Source organism: Magnolia sinica, chromosome 3, assembly GCF_029962835.1.
Source record: "Magnolia sinica isolate HGM2019 chromosome 3, MsV1, whole genome shotgun sequence".
Lineage (NCBI taxonomy): Eukaryota > Viridiplantae > Streptophyta > Magnoliopsida > Magnoliales > Magnoliaceae > Magnolia > Magnolia sinica.
Genome location: NC_080575.1, coordinates 112,100,234 through 112,120,033, shown reverse-complemented (window position 1 = coordinate 112,120,033; position 19,800 = coordinate 112,100,234). Strand labels below are relative to the sequence as shown.

At 42.5% G+C, this 19,800-nt stretch overlaps 1 protein-coding gene across 5 annotated transcripts in view; it reads right to left on the bottom strand.

Moving 5' to 3' along the window:
- LOC131240743 (uncharacterized) overlaps positions 1-19,800 on the bottom strand; it is a 60,266-nt gene that overhangs the window by 32,914 nt on the left and 7,552 nt on the right. For 4 of the 5 annotated variants that reach the window (XR_009168858.1, XM_058239180.1, XM_058239182.1 and 1 more), the window contains 2 exons: positions 18,955-19,114; positions 12,575-12,671 (listed from right to left, as the gene is read on the bottom strand). Coding sequence is in view for 4 of the 5 variants with exons in the window: in XM_058239180.1 (XP_058095163.1) it covers positions 12,575-12,671; positions 18,955-19,114 (257 nt within the window). In the remaining variant the exon portion in view is untranslated. The remainder of the gene's footprint in view (positions 1-12,574; positions 12,672-18,954; positions 19,115-19,800) is intronic. The other variant, XM_058239181.1, reaches the window with a different exon arrangement.

The following is a 19,800-nucleotide window of genomic DNA, read 5'->3' as shown; positions in this document are numbered from 1 at the left end:
TAATCTGTGTCTGATATGGATCTAGGAAGGGCACATATGAAGCTCCTTGGTATCCATATTGCTAGCTATATCCATACTCTTGCTCATATCCATGCCCATTGCAAAAGTGAACTCCTGACCATAGTTGAAAAATGATGTGCCGTAACTACTGGAGTCACTCGCTGCATATCCACTAAGTCCATATCCATGCCTATATTGTGGCGTAGAACTTGAGCTACTCTCCTGTGACTGTGATCCATATCCATATTGTGGCCTGTAACTCAAGCTCCCCTCCCTCATCCGTGATCTAAATCTAGAGCCACCTTGCCTGTCACGAACGCATGTGTCCATCATGCATTTTGCCAGCAGTTTCTCAAAATCTGAAAGTTTCTGAGTTTGCTTTATCTTCAGTAGCTTTTGACGCGTGTGTCTTATTATAAATAAGACGGGATTGTGGTTCTTCTGGGCGAGAACCATGGTCAGGGTCTTCCATGGCATGATCGAAATTCTTTTTCCCAATGAAAGGGCTAAGAGGCTTCTTATCCTGACTCCCACCCGCGCCGCCACCATCATCATTGTTATTGTTATCAGAGTCATCATCACCCTTATCGTTGCCATCCCCATTAATGGACTTATCCCCCGCATCACTCTCTGACTCAGTCTCGGTGTCAGACAATGCCTCCCCGCCACATGTCCCGCGTGATAGTGACTGCTACGGGCTGCCATCCGGACTCTTCGTCAATGGGTCAAATGCCTCATCAGAAGACCTCTGTTGCTCCACATGTGCGTCAACATCAATCTCTTGTGTCTCTACCTCCACCGCAACATGTGGCTTTAGTCGCCCATCCGATGTATCCAAGTCATATGACCTGATCCACTGATAAACTGGGTCATCCTCCTCATTCTCAACATATGCATGATGTCCGGCCGTCATCAGGTCTGGTGGATCTTCCTGCGCTTTTCTTCTTGCTTTCGCGCGAAGCAACCTCTCTCGTAATTTCATATTATAGTGACAATATACTAGCTTCTAAAGCCTCTCATACCCTAGTCTATTACGTTTATTTGTGTGGATGGGGGAGAATGTACTCCAATTCCTTTCACAGGGTGACGAGGACACCGTCTGTGCAAGCACACGGACAACCAATTGTTGTAAAACCTTGTAATCAGTCCCGTACATGGACCACCATTCGCCTGCATATCATCTAAAATAATATGAAATATAAGTTTACTGCAGTAACTCATATGCCATCATAGTGTTCCTTGACTTTACCGTAGGGTGGCACCCAAACATTCCAACCGCGTTGCGGAATCTAACAATCTGTTGTTGGCATATAGCAATCAAGATAAGTATGGAATGGTTGAGATGAAGATAAGGAGAATGTAAGTGTGAAACATATTTACCTCACTACCAAAGGTGTCTTTCTCCGTACAGTCAGGGAATAAGTGATCATATAACTCATGTACAACCCTCTTTAATGAATTATCTTCATAGAGATTCCGGCTGTAATGGTATTTGGGATTTAGGAAATACGCTGAAAACCAACATCTACACATCAGTACAACCCTTGTTTATTATTGCATATAGAAAAAAAAAAAAAAAAAATCTATATAAGTACTTACCAGCCTGATGTAGTGTAGAGAAAGTGTCATTTCCTAATGGTCGTCTATTATTGCATGCACCCACTTATATACGTTAGGAGCTTTAACCTTGATAGCCTCTTTCATCAGTTGTATGGACAAATATAACCCCATTGACAAATTTGTCTCATTGTCCACCATCCTCAACACCACATAAATGGGCACTAGAATACTCACTACACATAAACGAGGGTTGTACAAATCCGTCTATGGGGTCGCTGTATCCGTCCATACGGCTGATGAAAGAGGTCATTAAGGCTAAAGCTCTTAACGCATATAAGTGAGTGCGTGCAATAATAGACGACCGTTAGGAAATGACACTTTCTCACCCACTACATCAGGCTGGCAAGTACTTATATGGATTTTTTTTTATATGCAATAATAAACGAGTATTGTACTGATATATAGATGTTGGTTTTTAGCGTATTTCCTGAATCCCAAATACCACTACAACCGGAATCTATATGAAGATAATTCATTAAAGAGGGTTGTACATGAGGTGTACGATCACTTATTCCCTGACTGTACGGGAAAGGCACCTTTGGTAGTGAGGTAAATATGTTCCGCACTTACATTCTCCTTATCTTCCATTCTATACTTATCTTGGTTGCCATATGCCATCAATAGATTGTTAAATTCCACGACGCGGTTGGAATGTTTGGGTGCCACCCTGTGGTGAAGTCAAGAAACACCATGATGGCATTTGAGTTATTGTGGTAAACTTAAATTTCATATTATTTTAAAAAATCTAAATTAATGAAAATTTTTATGATATGTAGGCGAATGGTGGTCCATGTACAGGACTAACTGCGAGTTTTACAGCGATTGGTTATCCGTGTGCTTGCACGGACGGTGTCCTCGTCACCCTGTAAAAGGAATTGGAATACATTCTCCCCCATCCACACAAATAAATGTAATAGACTAGGGAATGAGAGGCTTCAAAAGCTAGTATATTGTCATTACGATAAGAAGTTACGAGAGAGGCTGCTCCGCGGACTGGACCTGATGACAGTCGGACAGCATGCATATGCTGAGAATGAGGAGGATGACCCAGTTTACCAATGGGTTAGGTCAGATGACTTAGATAAATCGGATGGTCAACCAAAGCCACATGTTGCGGCGGAGGCAGAGACACAAGGGATTGATGTTGACGCACATGTGGAGTAGCAGAGGTCTCCTGATGAGGCATTTGACCCATTGACGAGGAGTCCGGAGGGCAGCCCGAGACTGTGTCAAAGAGTGATGCGGGGGATGGGTCCATTGATGGTGATGGCAGCGATAAAGGTGATGATGACTCTGATAACAGTAACAATGATGATGATGATGATGGCGACGGGGATGGTGGCGGTGCGGGTGGGAGTCCGGACAAGAAGCATCTTAGCCCTTTCATTGGGGAGGAGAATTTCGATCATGCTACGCAGGACCCTGACCATGGTTCTCGTACAGAAGAACCATGATCCTGTCTTATTTACAATAAGACACGTCAAAAGCTACTGAAGAAAAAGCAGACTCTTAACTTTCAGATTTTGAGGAGCTGCTGGAAAAATGCATGAGAGACACATGCGTTCGTGACAGGCAAGGTAGCTCTAGATTTGGATCACGGACAAGGGAGGGGAGCTCGAGTTACAGGCCATAACATGTATCTGAATCACAATCACAGGAGAGTAGCTCGAGTTCTGTGCCACAATATAGGCATGGATATGGACCTAGTGGATATGCGGCGAGTGACTCCAGCAGTTACAGCACATCATTTTTCAACTATGGTCAGGAGTTCACTTCTGCAATGGGCATGGATATGAGCAGGAGTATGGATATAGCCAGCAATATGCATACTAAAGAGCTTCATATGAGCCTTTCCCAGATCCATATCAGACACGGACTGTGACGATTACGCAGTACCCACGGATGGGCGTATTGATTCAGTTCAGAGAGGATGAGTACCAGCGTTATGTCAGGGAGTATCTTAACTGGTACTACTCTACTATGACCTATGTACAATATTGTTGATTTGTGGAGCAACAGTATTATTCCCAGCCCCGTCGAGATGGAGACGATGATTACGAGCCACCGCGCAACTTTATGTGGGTCTAGGCCACATCCAGTCCCCATCATTGATATGTATATTTCTCAATTTTTACTTCTTTTTCTTTTCAATGAATTGGTTGTGTTTTCAATTTTCATACATGACTTCGATATATTTATAAATGTCATGCATGCAATTTAAATATAGTTGCATTAGTTCAATTAAACGTAGCATAGCTTAGGACCTTATACAAAGGAAATTCATTATGTGCATCTTTTTTTTTTTTTTTGAGATGTTATGATTTAAAAGTGTATATTAAGGGCTTTTTTAACAATACCCAAAGTTTCATTAAAAAATTCAATCATTTTCCCAATGTTTCCCAAAAAGTGCGACAAATTATGTGATACAAACGATATATCTCGTGTGATAACCGATATGTATCTGTATCCCAAAGGTTTTTTTTTTTTTTTTTACATATGCACGCACACCCCACACACTCACGCTAGTGGAATTTCACCACCTATGGATACTTGAACCCTTGACCAGGTGTTGAAACTCCTGAGAGTCTACCACCCGAGCAAGAGTAAGGATCCTCTATATCCCAAGGGTGCGATACATAGCGCAATACCGAAATTTCGAACACTGGGTGCCGCTACGCACACGTCCGCCACATGTGTCATGCTAATGATACTTCAAAATAATCCAATGATTAGCTACATCACTAAAATCACACCAAAAGAATTATCCAAATTGTCTAAAGGATGGCTATATAAATGGACGGTCAAAAAAGTTGGCAAGTTGCTTGTTTGTGATCCTTACATTTGTAGCTTACCTGAGGCTCAAAATTTCCTCATTTTTTGCTAAAGCATATATTTCAGTGGGCTTATTACAATCATTCTATTAAATATTGCATATGTACGCTAAGTTGGGATGTTAAAGCTGATTTGGGATGTCGCATATACTCCTACGAATATACCGAAAAAATCAAATTCATTCCAATTCCTCCCATACCCCCATCCAAACAGAAAATTTGGATTTCAAAAACATTTTATTTACATTCATCCAAACACAACTATGTAAGCCATTTACTCCCAATTCATTTACCTCCAATTAAATTTCCCATTTACCTCCAATTACAAGCTCCAATATTGTTGTTTGCCTCTCTACTCTCTAGTCCTTGAAGTGGAGAAACCCCCTATTGTTGTTTGCCTCTCTACTCTCTAGTCCTTCAATAGATATGTCTATGTTTTTTTTACAGAAGCAACGGAGAAATTTTATTAAGAAATAGAAAAAAGAGAAAATAAATAGAAGCAAGAAAGAAACAGAGATCTACTAAGTAAGCAGAGCAATATTAACCCCCTAAAAAACAAAGATCATAGCCTTTCAAACCCTTGACGTTAACCGCCCATTCAACCAGCAACCTCTTGGCTCTAGACCTAATAGCGGAAACTGAGGACGAAGAATCGTTGAAGCATCTATCATTCCTTTCTATCCAAACTGACCACCAAATTGCCAAAAATGGCCATTCTCTAAACGGTGGTTCTAGATTTACTGAGCCTAAAACCATACCCAGTAGATAGGAGATTATGGGCCGAATCTGGGATACACCACAAAATGTTGAAACGCAACCGTAGGCAGAAGTCGTTCTAGATTTGAGAGATGAAGGGACAATGCACCAAAAGATGATCCACCGATTTCGCTTCTCGCATACAACATAGACAGATATTGACAAGCATCATACCTCTCTTTCTTAGATTATCTATAGTCAGGATTCTGTTATGGCCCACAAGCTACCCAAAACAGATAAATTTGGGGGGCACCGGGAATCTCCAAATGAAAGGGGAGGCAGCGACATAAGAATTTGGAGGGGAGAGATAAGAATAAAAAGATTTGACCGTAAAGGAGCTTGACTTATCTATCCTCTAGATAAGCATATCAGACTCGGCATTTGCGGCATAGTGTCAGAGATGCAAGTTAGAAGGTCCAAGAACTCGAGGATCTCGCTGTCTATGAGATTTCTAGCACATCTCACGTCCCAAAGTGTTTGAGCAGCCGATATAGAGTAGCGGTCTGAAATAAATATGTTCTTAACAGGAGCCAGCCGGAAGATATTAGGGAACCGAGACTTCAGCGGAGCGTCCCCCACCCAAAGATCTTCCCAAAAACGGATGGCTAACCCATTACCCAGCTCGAAACTAATATTTTGGAGCACTACCTGTTTTGACTTGAGAATACCTTTCCATAAGTGAGATGCCCTGTAAGATGAGGAATCCTTAGTCCACCAACCACCCTGGGATGAGCCATACTTCCCTTTAATAATCGTTGTCCAAAGGGCATCATATTTTGCTCCTAACCTCCAAGTCCACTTGCCGAGGAGAGCCATGTTCATTCTTCTCAGACTTTTGACATTGGCCCCTCCATCATTGTAAAATTTGCACACTTCCTTCCACTCTAGAAGATGAGTGTTGCTCTGATTTTCCTTTCTGAACCACAGGTAATCTCTTCTAATATTGTCGATGGCTTTCAACACGGACGCAGGGCATCTGAACAGTGATGTGAAGTAGAGGGGAAGGTTGGAGAGGGCAGCGTTGATAAGGGTAAGACGACCCCCCAAAGACAGATAGCGGCATTTCCATTTCGCCAAATATTTCTGGAATTTACAGATAATTCTATCCCACATCATTTTAGGAGGGGAACCCGAAGAGAGGGGGAGGCCAACGAATGTTGTGGGGAAGGAGTCTGCGGGGCACCCTAGGTAAGCTGCATAACTTCCAAGTTTCTCAGAATTCACATTAATACCGAATAACTTCGACTTAGCCATATTGATATGCAGACCAGAAACTGCCTCAAAGCAAAATAGAGCTGTCCGGAGATTGGAGATGAATGTTGCAGAAGCTTCAGAAAAGATGAGGGTATCATCAGCGAATTGGATATGGGTGATGGGATTGGGCAGCCCTGGCATAGCTATACCTTTCAATATTCCTTCTTCTTGACCTTTATATAGCATTTTGGATAAAGCTTCACCGATGATGAGAAAGAGAAGAGGAGAAATGGGATCCCTTTGCCACAACCCTCTCGAACTCTTGAAGAATCCCATTGGGGAACCATTCAACAAAACAAAAAAGTGGGCCGAACCAACACAAGCTTCAATCCATCTTCTCCATTTGGACCCAAAACCCATACGAGCAAGCAAATATTGAAGAAAGCCCCAGTCTACGTGATCGTAGGCTTTAACTATATCCAGCTTACAAAAAATACCTTCCATACCAGACTTCTGACAAGAATGCAGGACCTCGTTGGCAATAAGAGCACAGTCCGTTATCTGCCTGCCTTTTAAGAATGCATTCTGGTTAGGAGAGATTAACTTCCCCATAACTTTCACAAGACGCGTGTATAGGACTTTAGCAAGAATCTTATACGGGCCCCCTAATCAGACTAATCGGTCTGAAATCTGAAAAGGAACTTGCACTTGCCACCTTAGGAATGCGGGTGATGAAGGACACCCCAAGCCCTTTCGACAGCCTGCCTCTTTTGTAAAACTCCTAGATGAATAGCAGAACATCCTGGCCGACCACTTTCCAAAAGGATTGGAAGAAGATAATGGGGAATCCGTCAAGACTTGGAGATTTGTCGCCACTTAGGGAATCAACTGCCGCCTTGACCTCTTCTTCAGTGAATTCAGCTTCTAGGAGATCAACATCGGCAGTCCCCAATCTGTTAAAACTGACATTGTCGAGACGCGGCCTGACCCGAACTTCCGCACTTAACAGGGCTTTGAAATGATTAATTGCAAGATCAGCAATAGCCTACTTATCCTCAATACAGACTCCATTTTCCTTGGTACTGACAATGGTCTTGGACCGGGCGTGCATATTAGTTATGTTGTGGAAATACTTGGTATTTTTGTCCCCCTCTGCAATCCACCTGGATCTCGATTTGATTTTCCAAGACGCCTCATCTTCTAGAGCTCTGGTCGATAGAGTCTGTATGATTTGTATGCGTCTACCCAGGGTATCGTCCGACAATTGAATGCCTTCGACTTCAACATCTGTACGCTGGAGTTCAAAGAAAAGGGCCTCCGATTCAGATTCTCTCTTACATGACTCCTCTTGAAGCCACTCCTTGAGCTTATGTTTTAGTAATCTGAGTTTACATATTAGCCTATGTCCAACAAAACCTTCCACTTGAAAGCTCGCCCACCACTCTGCTATCTTCTGCCTGAAGCCTTCAACTTTAAGCCATGTGGAGTTGAATTTAAATGGTTTTGGCCCCCGATCGACTTCTTCCATAAGCAACATCAGAGGACAATGATCTGAAGTGGTCCTAGGGAGCGCAATTTGGAGAACAGAAGGAAAGGACTCGATCCACTCTGGAGAAACAATAAACTTGTCCAATCTCGATTGAATGGGGAACCTACGACCATTCGTCCAGGTGAATTTAGCCCCAGAGAGCGGAAGGTCGATGAGCTCTTGGGATTGAATCCACTCTGAGAATCGATTCATGGCCGGAGAAACTCTTCTTCTTCGGGAGTGCTCCTCTGCAAACCGAATGACATTGAAATCCCCCACCACACAATACGGACCTGAGAAGGACTGCCTAGCATGAGTTAGCTCATCTCAAACTTCAGACCTACCAGCATCAACAGAAGGGCCGTAAACAGCGGAAAGAAGACATTGAAAATTTGAAGACTTATCTTTAAGAATAACAGACACCGAGAAGGATCCAATCGAAGAGGATTGGAGATCCCAATTAGAAGATTTCCACGCGACCAATATGCCCCTGCAGGAACCTGAGGCGTCGAGCGCTATCCACTTCACATCAGACGCTCTCCAGAGAGTGGCGAGAAGGCTGTCTTTGAATACCGGAACTTTAGTCTCCCGAAGGCAAAGGATGTCTGGATTTTTTCTACTCACAGAGGCTCTAATTAGACTTCTTTTCTGGTTAGAGCCCACCCCCTTGACGTTCCAAGAGATGATCTTCATTAAGCAACCGACCTTCCCTAGTTACCCTGCCTCCTCTGCTTAGATTTGGAAACTGATTTGAGACGAGGACATGGATCCAGTCTCTGGAACTCGCGACTGCTACCGAATTTGGGAGTATGTTTCGAAGGAGTTCGGGGTTCTGAAATGGGTCTTCCTCTATCTTCAATACACTGAAATAAGGCTATGTAGTCCTCCAACCTGTCCCCGAAAGACAATCCGAGAGATCTACCCACATGTCCAATAGCTTCTCTGATCCACCGCTTATTGTGGATTTTTCCAATGAGATCTTCTCTGTCTTCGTCCACTGGATTAACATTAGTGGGTACCTGATGATGCTGTTGAAGGTCCACGCAAATCTGCAGAGGCTCTGCAACAATCACATCGCCCGGAGGATTATCTTGGAAGAGAGTGATGGGGCCCAGCTCAAGAGACTCCCCATAAGGAAAAGGGGAAGAGGGGGATTGCGGACGAGACTGGTAATCTGAATAGGAAGAAGTCGACAACTCTCTCCCCGAGAATTCGTCTTCTGAATCACAGTGCAAATTCTTGTTCGCTGTATAAAGAGGAGAGAGAGAGATTTGGAGACCTCCAGATCACCATTGGGGATTCAGGATGGTTCAGACTATTTTTTGGGAAGTCAGGAAGAGAAGGAAGCAGAATTAACGGCTTAATGGCCAAAGGTAAAGAGATAGGCGGAAAGGAAGGGTCGTTGGGATCAAACGGCGGAAGATGATCCACGTCTAGACCCGAATCCGAAGTGGGAGGCCCGATCGGAATGGGCTGAAGAGGCACGTGCGATGAGCTAGTAAATGGCACGTGTGGAGAGATTGCAAGTGACCCGAGTTGACGAGACGACACGTACCGCTTGGAAGGGCTCAAGGTACTGACATTAAGGGACACGCGTCTAACTTCATTGGAGAAAGGGCCTTCGACTGACTGGCTAATAAATGACCCTGACGTCGGCTAATGACGTGTCCGTCCCGGGACCCTGCACGCGTCCCGGTCTAGAAGAAAATCGTCTGGCTGATCTGCAGTCCCGCACGCAACCGTAGCATGCTTGCCACTTGTCACTATCTCCTTCCGCCGTGATTCGGAGGGCGAGTCTCGAAGATTGTCACCTGTTGCAGAAGATTGGAGTCGGTCGCTGCTGCCGCGTGTCCTACGGATGGCTGGGATGAGATCCCCTTCCCCAATGGGAGCAGTAGCATTGACAGGAGCTTGTGATGGTGGTCCGTTGGAGTATGGGAAATTGGAGCATGTCTTCGTCGTCGTTGCCGGGTCGATCACCGGAGGCGTGGGAGGACCTTCCTTGACTCGCCAGAGGTCTCCCTACCAAGGGTAGACTTCTTCGGGAACTTCACGGACCACCGACAATTCGAGCAAGCAATCGTCAACCATGACCCGAACAAACGGGGGAAGCGAGGAGCTCTTCTTTCTTCTCACCCTCATTTTGATGACGGTTAGCTCCTCTTCTAGCTTTGTCTTATTATCCAGCTCGAGAAAGGACCCCAACCGTGCCGCTATGGAGATGAAAAAATCATCATACCAGAGTTCCAAGGGGACGCCCCACACCTGAATCCAAATATTTTCTTTCCCGAACATGGAGAAATCCTCCCATTTCAATACTCTAGCTACCGGTCCCCCTGAATGTAAATGGCCCGCCATTAATAACATCTCCGGGTTGAGACCTGAGCAGACTTTAACCCACAGTTCATTGTATCCCAAGGGTTTGATAATATAATTTCCGGGCTGAAACCTCGTGGTTTCGGAAATCCAATCTTTCACCTGGGATATGGATGCCCCGCCTTTACTGATGATGACAATGGTATCTTGAAGATCTTCTCTGGCTTTAATGAAATCAGTTTGGTTGATACGGATAGTGTACTCCTCCTTTGGACCAAAAGGAACAATACTAATGGGGTCGGACTTGGGACTAGGCGGAGGAATAGACCCAGTGGGTAGGTTGGACTAGGGGGGGGGGAATATTCGTGGTGGGTTGCATGGGTTGGGAAGGGCTACTCCAGAGGAGGGCATCTTTGAAAGAGGAGCCTTCCGAAATCTCAGGTTGGGAAGGGGTAGGTTTAGGACGATATTCTTCGGAAACAGGGGGGTTTGGGTCCTTCTTCTGAATGAGGCTATTGGGTCCAAATCTCGCCCGTTGCACAAGCAAGGGATGCCCTCTAAATTTCACCCCATGAAGCATTTCCACCGCCCTAGCTAGTTCCTTCTCGGATGACATTCTGACCAGCGCAAACCCACTGTAGGACCCACTTGAGTGATCACTTGGTATCACGACGTCCATGATTGCTCCGACTCGACCGAAAACCCTAGATATGTTAATGGGGAACCACCCCGCCGGATAACCACTAACGTAGAGAGTAGGAAATGACTCCCTATTTCTAGCCAAAGATGAGGGAAGCGGACGGCGGCGAGATACCAGCTTCCAACCATGATTTACGAGTTTCTCCCCATCTGCTTCCTCTTCCTCTGGCGCGGGTGGAACGTCTGAACTCTTGGAGCCCCCATCTTTGATGCTAGATCCCAAACCCTTGTCGTACGTAGACTTGGAGCCGTCGGTGGTGGAATCGCCCCACTGACGAGGGCGATCAATAGTAGTCAGCATTCGCTCACAGCTATATTCATTAGTATCACGCCCCCACCATGTCTTTGTAGGTATCATGACATTTATGTGATGGAATTTAGTACTTGGAGAGCCAGAGCACGTCAAGAACAGCCAAGCTAGCCAGCTAGAAGCAGCTGAAGAAAGCAAAGGATATGGAAACTGTAGCTCGGTTGCAGAAGCGATTCAATGGCTTACAGAAGTCTATGTTATCTCTTCTTTCTGATAAAACTTTCACTGCATCATTTCTTCACCATAGGGCCATATCTAACTGGAATAGATGGTTAATCTCCTCAAAGCTTCCCCTAAATTATGGAGCCAAATGAAGAAATCAAGGTGAAGAAATTCATAGAACCATTCTCCAATTGTGGGAATGGATTGGAAGTATTTGGATGGGAGTAAAAGTCAGAGACCACGATAAATCAATTAAAAAGAAAATATGGACCAGCAAAAAATTAAGTCTTAGTTTCCACCAAGTTATTTTCCTTAGCATGTGTTGAGTAGATACTGGGACCAAAATCAAATAGATGAGGATTTGGCTTTGAATCTACCAAAGATCAGGTGCTATGACAGACTGAATTCAAGTCTTCAGTCCTGATAGAGTTGGAACAAACATCTAGTAAACCATGATTTGGAATTTTGGACAACATATTAGATGCTTAGTTATTAGAGATCGAGGAAGATGTTTTAAATAGAACTAGAACCAAGTGGCTAAGGTGGTGATGCATTCTGGAGTGATGTGTGGTCACTGAATGACAATGAAACTTAATAGGAAGCTTATAGGACAGACATTAGACTGCAAAACATTGTCAATCAGAAGACAACACGAACAGAGGATGAATGTTGTAGAGATGAGGATGTTGGGATGTATGTTTGGGAAGAATGATGCCAGTCAAAGCAACCTAGGAGTAGTCCTAATCGAGGATAAATGACAGAGAGCAGATTAAGATGGTAGGCCATGCGCTAAGGGAACTTTAAGGTTAGATTGTAAAGATACTTCTAATAGTTAAGACAACACAATGATGACGATGACAACGGCAGTGGTGGCAGTGGCAGCAGCGAAGACAACAATAACATGATGGTGGTGGTGATGATGATGATGATGACAACGATGATGATGAGGATGACGAGGACTTGGAGAATGATGAGGACGACGAGGAGGAGGATGATGATGAAGTGATGGTCATGATGATGGTGATGACATTGATGGTAATTATATACATTGCCAAAAATAATTAAGAAAAAAATCTAATACAAACCATGACAAAGATTAACAAAGAACATCATGAGAAGAATAGTTAGGAAAAAGTAACAAAACTATTAGAACTTAACATTCGTGGAAGAAGCTCACGGATGGAACCGATTTTACAGAACCAGTTATTACAGGTTTCCTTGGCATCAATGGAAACATCACTGGCTTTAAAGTTTTCTGCAGTAAACAAAGACGGTTTTAATGAGAAATATTTGTCGTGACATTTGCTTCAGTAGGGTTACAAGTAGTAGCATAAGCTACTCCAAGAAGATCTAAATCATAGATATGGAAAGGAAATAAAAACAATTCATGAGAAATTGAAACCACAAAACAGATAATCCATTTAAAGCACAAATGTAAATTGTGAGTGTGGAAGAAAAAAAAATAAATTTATATATACAATCTAATAATAATATCACAGGGATATGGGCTGCATATTAAGAGCATATGTATATTTTTGTGGCACATGTCATGTCTTGTACAATTATAGGGCCAAACTATAAGGAAATATTTTTGTGGCACATGTGATTTCTTGTACAATAATATGACCAAACTGTAAGGAACATCAATTGTTAAAGGGAAACCATGCTTGTATATTTTGAAAAGGGAAGCCTTGATGAAATATTGAACAAAATTATAATACAATAGACAGGAGAATATGAAGGCCACAGGTAATTCAATTGCACACCCACACTATCTTAGCAGGCAATCAGGAGGTTGGGGTTCCTCCCCGAGGTGGATAATTCAAAGCGATTATGATGGTTGCTCATTTGGGAACTAGGTTCTCAGGGGCAGCTACTTGCATTCGTGATGCAAGACGGATGATTTAACTGAGAATTATGTAAAGAAATTAAACAACAAATTAATTAGAGCAATGAAAACACAAATTAAAGAAAATCTATCAGAAAGTTTAAAAATTCAGCTATGTAACATGTTCGAATTCAAGCTATACGACAGTCCCGCAATGTAGATCTAATAAAATATCAATTAATCAGCATCTATGGAAGGCAGAACTTCTGTCCAAGCATAGGCACTAATCATCATTTAATGGAAGTGCATAACATTGTTAGGGTTGGTAGACTTGGATTGATTTCGAGGTTAAGGAATTAGGAAATAGGTTTAGATTTTCAGATTTGGGAAAATTAATGTTTGGGGATTTGGATTTGGGAATTAGGGTTTAAGGTTTTAGGATTTTTAGGAAACTAGGGTTGGGAGTTGGGGTTTTAGAATTAGGGTTTGAATGGGAGAAACAAAGCATAGAAGGGACGAGAGAAGGAAGGGGGGGTGTTATGCCCATACGGACAATCGTACAAGTCTGTCCGTACGGTCATACAGACAAGATGGTACACCTAGGTATGGCCGTACAGTTATGTGGTTAGGGGCGAGTGGTCAGGTGGAGGTTTAGGTCGGGTTCGGTTAAGGGTGTAAGGGATGGAAGGAGGAAGAAGAAGAATGGAGGTAGGGCTGTTTGTCGATGGATCTTGATTGATGGAGCATCGTGATCATTGGACCGTTAGATCGAGTTTTCACAACATTTGGACCGTCAGATCTTGATCGTTGGAGCATCGTGATCGTTGGACCATCATGATTGTTGGCCACCCATTGGACATGAATAGTTCAAATTTAGTATTTTGATTAGATTTAGTCACTTATTCAGCTATTTGTATTATTTTGGGGTTTATTTTATGTTTAGTTGAAATAGGAGTGTTTTGGACATATTTTAAGTTTTTTTTTTTTTTGTAAAGTCTTTTTTGAGACTATAAAGACTTGGACGTCCCCACCCTAGCCCATGATGGAGCATTTGAAATAAAGTTTTCTTTCTCTTTGCTTTGCGAAGAAACAAAATCTCCTATGATTGGAGTGATTTGGTGTGATGCCATGGAGTAAATCCAAGTTATCCTTCTCTCTCATTCTCTTCATTCAAGATGTATTTCTTCCCTTTTCTCTCTCTTTCTTTCTAAGTTTCTTTTCCTCTTTTTCCATCAGCAAACAGCCCGAATTCCATTCTTCTTCTTCCTCCTTCCATCCCTTACACCCTTAATCGAACCCGACCTAAACCTCCACCTGACCACTCCCCCTTGACCGTACAAATATGCGGCCATACCTGGCCATACCATCATATCCGTACGACCATACAAACAGACTTGTACGTAAAGCTGGGCAATCCTGACCCGATCCGACTAGATCCAACCCGTTCCGAACCGATCCGACGTTCGGGTCGGGTTCGAATCCATACCAATCCGGACCGATTCGACTCAGACCAATGCCCAGCTCTTCAAATACCATCTAAAACCAGCTTGGCACCCATTTTCGACTCCCTCCATGGAGAAAGTAGAGTCTACTAATGAATGGGCCACCTATGGTGCCGATTGCCATAATGGTGCAGTTTAGCAAGAGTAGGAGTAGCCACCATCTGATTCCTTCCCTTGTTTCTAGTGGGAGATTGCGGTTGGTGTTTGTGGGCGTTTGGCTAGCTTCTTCATCTATAATCTCTACTCTGTTTTTAGACATGCTTACAGCACTAGTTCGCATTTCCATCGGTTGTACATGAGTATAGATATATGGGAACCGTTAACAACCGGCCGTCTTGGCAACGACTGGTAGTTGATACCTAGTGACGAAAATACCCATCGGATCCTCTAGAAATACGCAGCCAACCCCTGATAGGGACACAGATTGGGTATTACACCCCCCCTGTCCCAACTCGACACGGGCAGGGGCCCACCGTGATGTATGGGCTTTATGATCCACATTGTCCATCCATTTTTTTTCATATCATTTTAGAGTATAAGCCGAAAAATGATGCGGATCCAAGGCTCAAGTGAACCATACCACATGAAGCATGAACGATAATGACACCCTCTGTTTGTGAGTCCGGATCCTCTATTTGCCAAAACCACGACTTTCCTGCTTTTTTCCTCCTTCGTTGTATAGTGATTGGTCCGTCTCAGTCAGCGATGCAAATTCAATGCATTCCACAATCACATGGTCTAATTACATTGCAACAATCACAATTTTACTGCTTGACGCAAACAGAGGATCGGTATTCTCTGTTGAAAGCTTCCTAAGCCCACCGCGATGTTTGTTCTTGTCCTAAACGTAGCTCCACTCCTTAGAAATTTCCTACGTTTGCCATTTAATTCCCACCGTGGATTTGCCTCATTTTGAGCTTTTTATTTTTTATTTTTAATAATTTAAAATCAAATGGACCGAGCCGTGCCTAATCCGATCCAACTCGGTTTTCCTGACCGAGTCGGACTCGAATCGGATCAAGTCATATGCATTTCGGATCAGTTCGAGTTGGGTGACCCGGACTCGGTCCTGGATCGGATCGAGCTCGGGTCAAACCATTGAGCTTTCAGATTGGATCGAGTTGGACCCAATCTGATCCGACTCGGACCAATGCCCAGCTCTACTTGTACGGCTAGAGTGTTATCGCGGCTTTCTTTCACCAGAGGCAAACTCTTCTCAGCCGAGGGGAGTTGATGAGGACATTCGAGTAGCATTCAGAGTGTACCAGAGGGTGCGGGCTCTGGCCCCAGTTCCAACATCCCTATGGTTGAATGATCATTATATGGAGCCTAGACCACGTACGTAGTCACTCGAAAGACCCCCACATGCATGTTTGAAGACCCCATGCTAGCAAGATGCATGTAAACTGCATATCGGAGCTTGGTGAACACATCTAGACCATTGGATCAAGTTTTCACGTCATTTGGACTATTGGATCTTGATCGTTGGACCATCATGACTGTTAACCACCCATTGGACACGGATAGTTCAGATTTAGTATTTTGATTAGTTTTTATCACTTATTCAGCTATTTGTATTATTTTGGGGTTTATTTTATGTTTAGTTGAAATATGAGTGTTTTGGACATATGTTAAGTAATAGGTTTTTTTTTTGTAAAAAATCTTTTTGAGACCATAAAGGCTTAAACGTCCCCACACTAGCCCATGATGGAGCATATGAAATAAAGTTTTATTTCTCTTTGCTTTGTGAATAAGCAAAATCTCTTGTAATTAGAGTGATTTGGTGTGATGCCATGGAGTGAATCCAAGTTATCACTCTCTCGTTCTCTTCATTTAAGATGTATTTCTTCCATTTTCTCTCTCTTTCTTTCTAAGTTTCTTTTCTTCTTTTTCCATCAACAAACAACCCTGCCTCCATTCTTCTTCTTCCTCCTTGCATCCCTTACACCCTTAACAGAACCCGACCTAAACCTCCACCTAACCACTCCCCCCCTTGACCGTACATCCATGGGGCCATACCATCCTGCCTTATGACTGTATGGACAAACTTTTATGACTGTCCGTATGGGCAGCCCCCGCTCTTTGTTTCTCCCATTCAAAACCTAATCCCTAAAACCCCAAATCCCAACCCTAGTTTCCTGAAAATCCTAAATCCATAACACCTCAAACCCTAATTCCCGAATCCAAAACCCCCAAATCCCCAAACATTTTTTTCCCAAATCTGAAAATCTAAACCTATTTCTCAATTCATTAACCTCAAAATCAATCCAAGTCTATCAACCCTAACAAAGTCATGCACTTCCATTGAATGATGATTAGTGTCTATATGCTTAGACGGAAGCTCTACCTTCCATAGATCTTGATTAATTGATATTTTATTGGATCTGCATTGCTCTAATTAATCTGTTATTTAATTTCTTTATATCATTCTAGGTTAAATCATCCGTCCTGCATCAATTCGAGACTACGATGGATGTAGCTTGATAGAATTCTCCGGCCAGCTCGCTTTGAAGACTCCAGCTTTGCTGAGGCTGCTGCTCTTCTCTAAGCGACTGACTTGCTAGTGTCAAATGGTTTGATGCTTGTGGCGATTGAAGGTGATTCCAAAAATGTAATTCAATGGGCTCTCTCTATTCGCAGTCTAGAAGAGCTTCGGATTTGATTCAAGAAGTCCTGGAGTTATGCAAAGGCCATCCAGTCTCCTTCCATCATATCAGTGGAGAAGCCAGTGATATGCTGATTCCTATGCAAAACCGGGAGCTTCCCATCAATAGCTCATGATATTCTGTTTGAGAAAGTTATAATTGGGGTGGAAATCATTCCCTCGGCTGGAGTGGGTTTCCTTGTGGGTTCCAGCAGCTGGTGGTGCTGCTTTGTTGCATTATTATTGTATCTATGTTTTCTTCACTCCCTTCTCTCTAAATAAATTGATTTTAGCCATAAAAAAATTATGATGTTAAAGTGCAGGACGACTAAAAGAGAGAGTTTCTTAGCAAAATCGGGGACATAAGATCATTATGTAGGAAAATTGGCTTATAGGTGATGAACTTTTATCCTTCAATGACAGCGAATCAAAAATGGAATGGCTTGGTTATAATGGCCAAAAGTTATGGAGCATATGACAACGTATATAGACTCCAAATTGGTTGATCAAGTAATCGTCTTATGGATGTCTTAGTTCAACCAGTGAGATGCTGTCATTACTGGCTTTCTGCTTACAATCTATTAATTAACATGCAAGTTGTAGGATTCGCAGAATGCTTGCACAAACAACCAATCAATGATAACAGTTAATGCGTCTAACAATTGCAAGCCCTCTCACTTAGGTCCCCCAGGATGATGAACATGCAGTTCACTGAATAGCTTAATAGAATCACCACCGAGTGTCTGCAAATAATTAGACTCTCCTCTTACTGGGTTAACACTAACAAGGATTGATAAATGGCTACTAAATCATGAGATACAAGTATGATTAACAGTAACCCAAGTCATGGGATTCCATTGATTTGGTCCAGAATGGACATCTAGAGAGCTGATCCTTCATCAGATCAATCTTGACCATCAAAGCGGTCTACCTCTTCATTGCATAATACAGATCCTTGATTAGGACCTTAACATGGGCCTCATCTTCGATTGGATGACGTGTAGCCATTTGGTTGTATCAGGGGTTTTTAAGATCTATGATTTGGTTCTATCAGGGGTTTTTGAGATCTTTGATTTGGTTGTATTGGGGGTTCTTGAGATCTTCGATTTGTATTAGCATCTCCCATCCATCATCTTGATGGATCTTGGTAATTTCTTTTCCTTCCATTTTTGTTTTTTTTTTTTTGTTTTTTTCTAATGAATAATCCCTTTTGTTGCCTATTTGGAAATAGTAATTTAGCCTAGAGACTACAGAATTTAGATGTATGACATCAAATTTCTAGTTTCTTACCCATTTTATGAATGCTTTCACTTAATGTTAGTGGGCATTTGTTTGGCGTCCATGGCCATATGAATGTGATTTCACAGATAAGGAGAGAGTTAAATCATATTCATGTCCACATCCACATCCATCTTTCATAGACTCAAGAATCCCCACTTTATACAGGCAATTTGATTAATTTACCACAATCAATTGAATTGAATCAGAGGATGTTAGAATTCAAAAAAAATAAAAATAAAATAAAAATAAAAAGGAAGAAGAAGAAAAAGGTGCAGATCTAGACCTGGCAAACAGCATATTAAAGTTCCATTATCAGAAAATTCTGCCCTTCTTTTGATGCGTTCCCACACCATATCACCAAGCATATCCATTACATCTGTAACTAAAATAAATAGTGTAGGATAAAATTGTAAAACAGATGTGTCCATCAGGAGCCTGGCAACCTGCACAAATAAAAGTATTATTGCATGGCAACTGTACAAATAAAAGTATTATTGCCTGGCAACTGTACAAATAGAAGTATTTTTGTGCAAATAGGCTAGACTTCTATGATAGTTCACCGCCATTTTGACTCATCCAGCTCATATGTGGCACCCAAGGACAGATATCCAGACCATTCAAATCATGGGGCAGATTATGGATGGAGCATTTATCTACAATTATGCAGATTGAGAAATCATAATCAGACAACTGATTTTCAAAAAAAACCAAAAATGATGGCCATCAATTTTTATTTTTTTAAAGTTAAAAATTAAAATACTGAGTACCCAAAGTCCTCGCTGGAAGGGCCAGCTTAATAATCAAGGAGTAGTTACACACTTACACTTAGCCCTAAATTGGCAGCATGGAAGGGCCAGCTTCTAACCATTGTGGGCCAGGCACAACACATAAAGTCCTCGCTGGTTCATCAGAACAATTGTCTAAGATTGCTAGATCGAGCAAGCAACGCACTATAAGTGACATCTGGAATTTATACAGTCGAAAACATTGGCGATACATTGGCAATACAAACGACATCTGGAATTTACACAGTTGAAATTATTGTTGATACATTGGCGATGTTTAGTGACATATCTCCGATACCTGGAATTTCTGATACTACCAGTGTTATCAGTATGGCTGAGCTAGA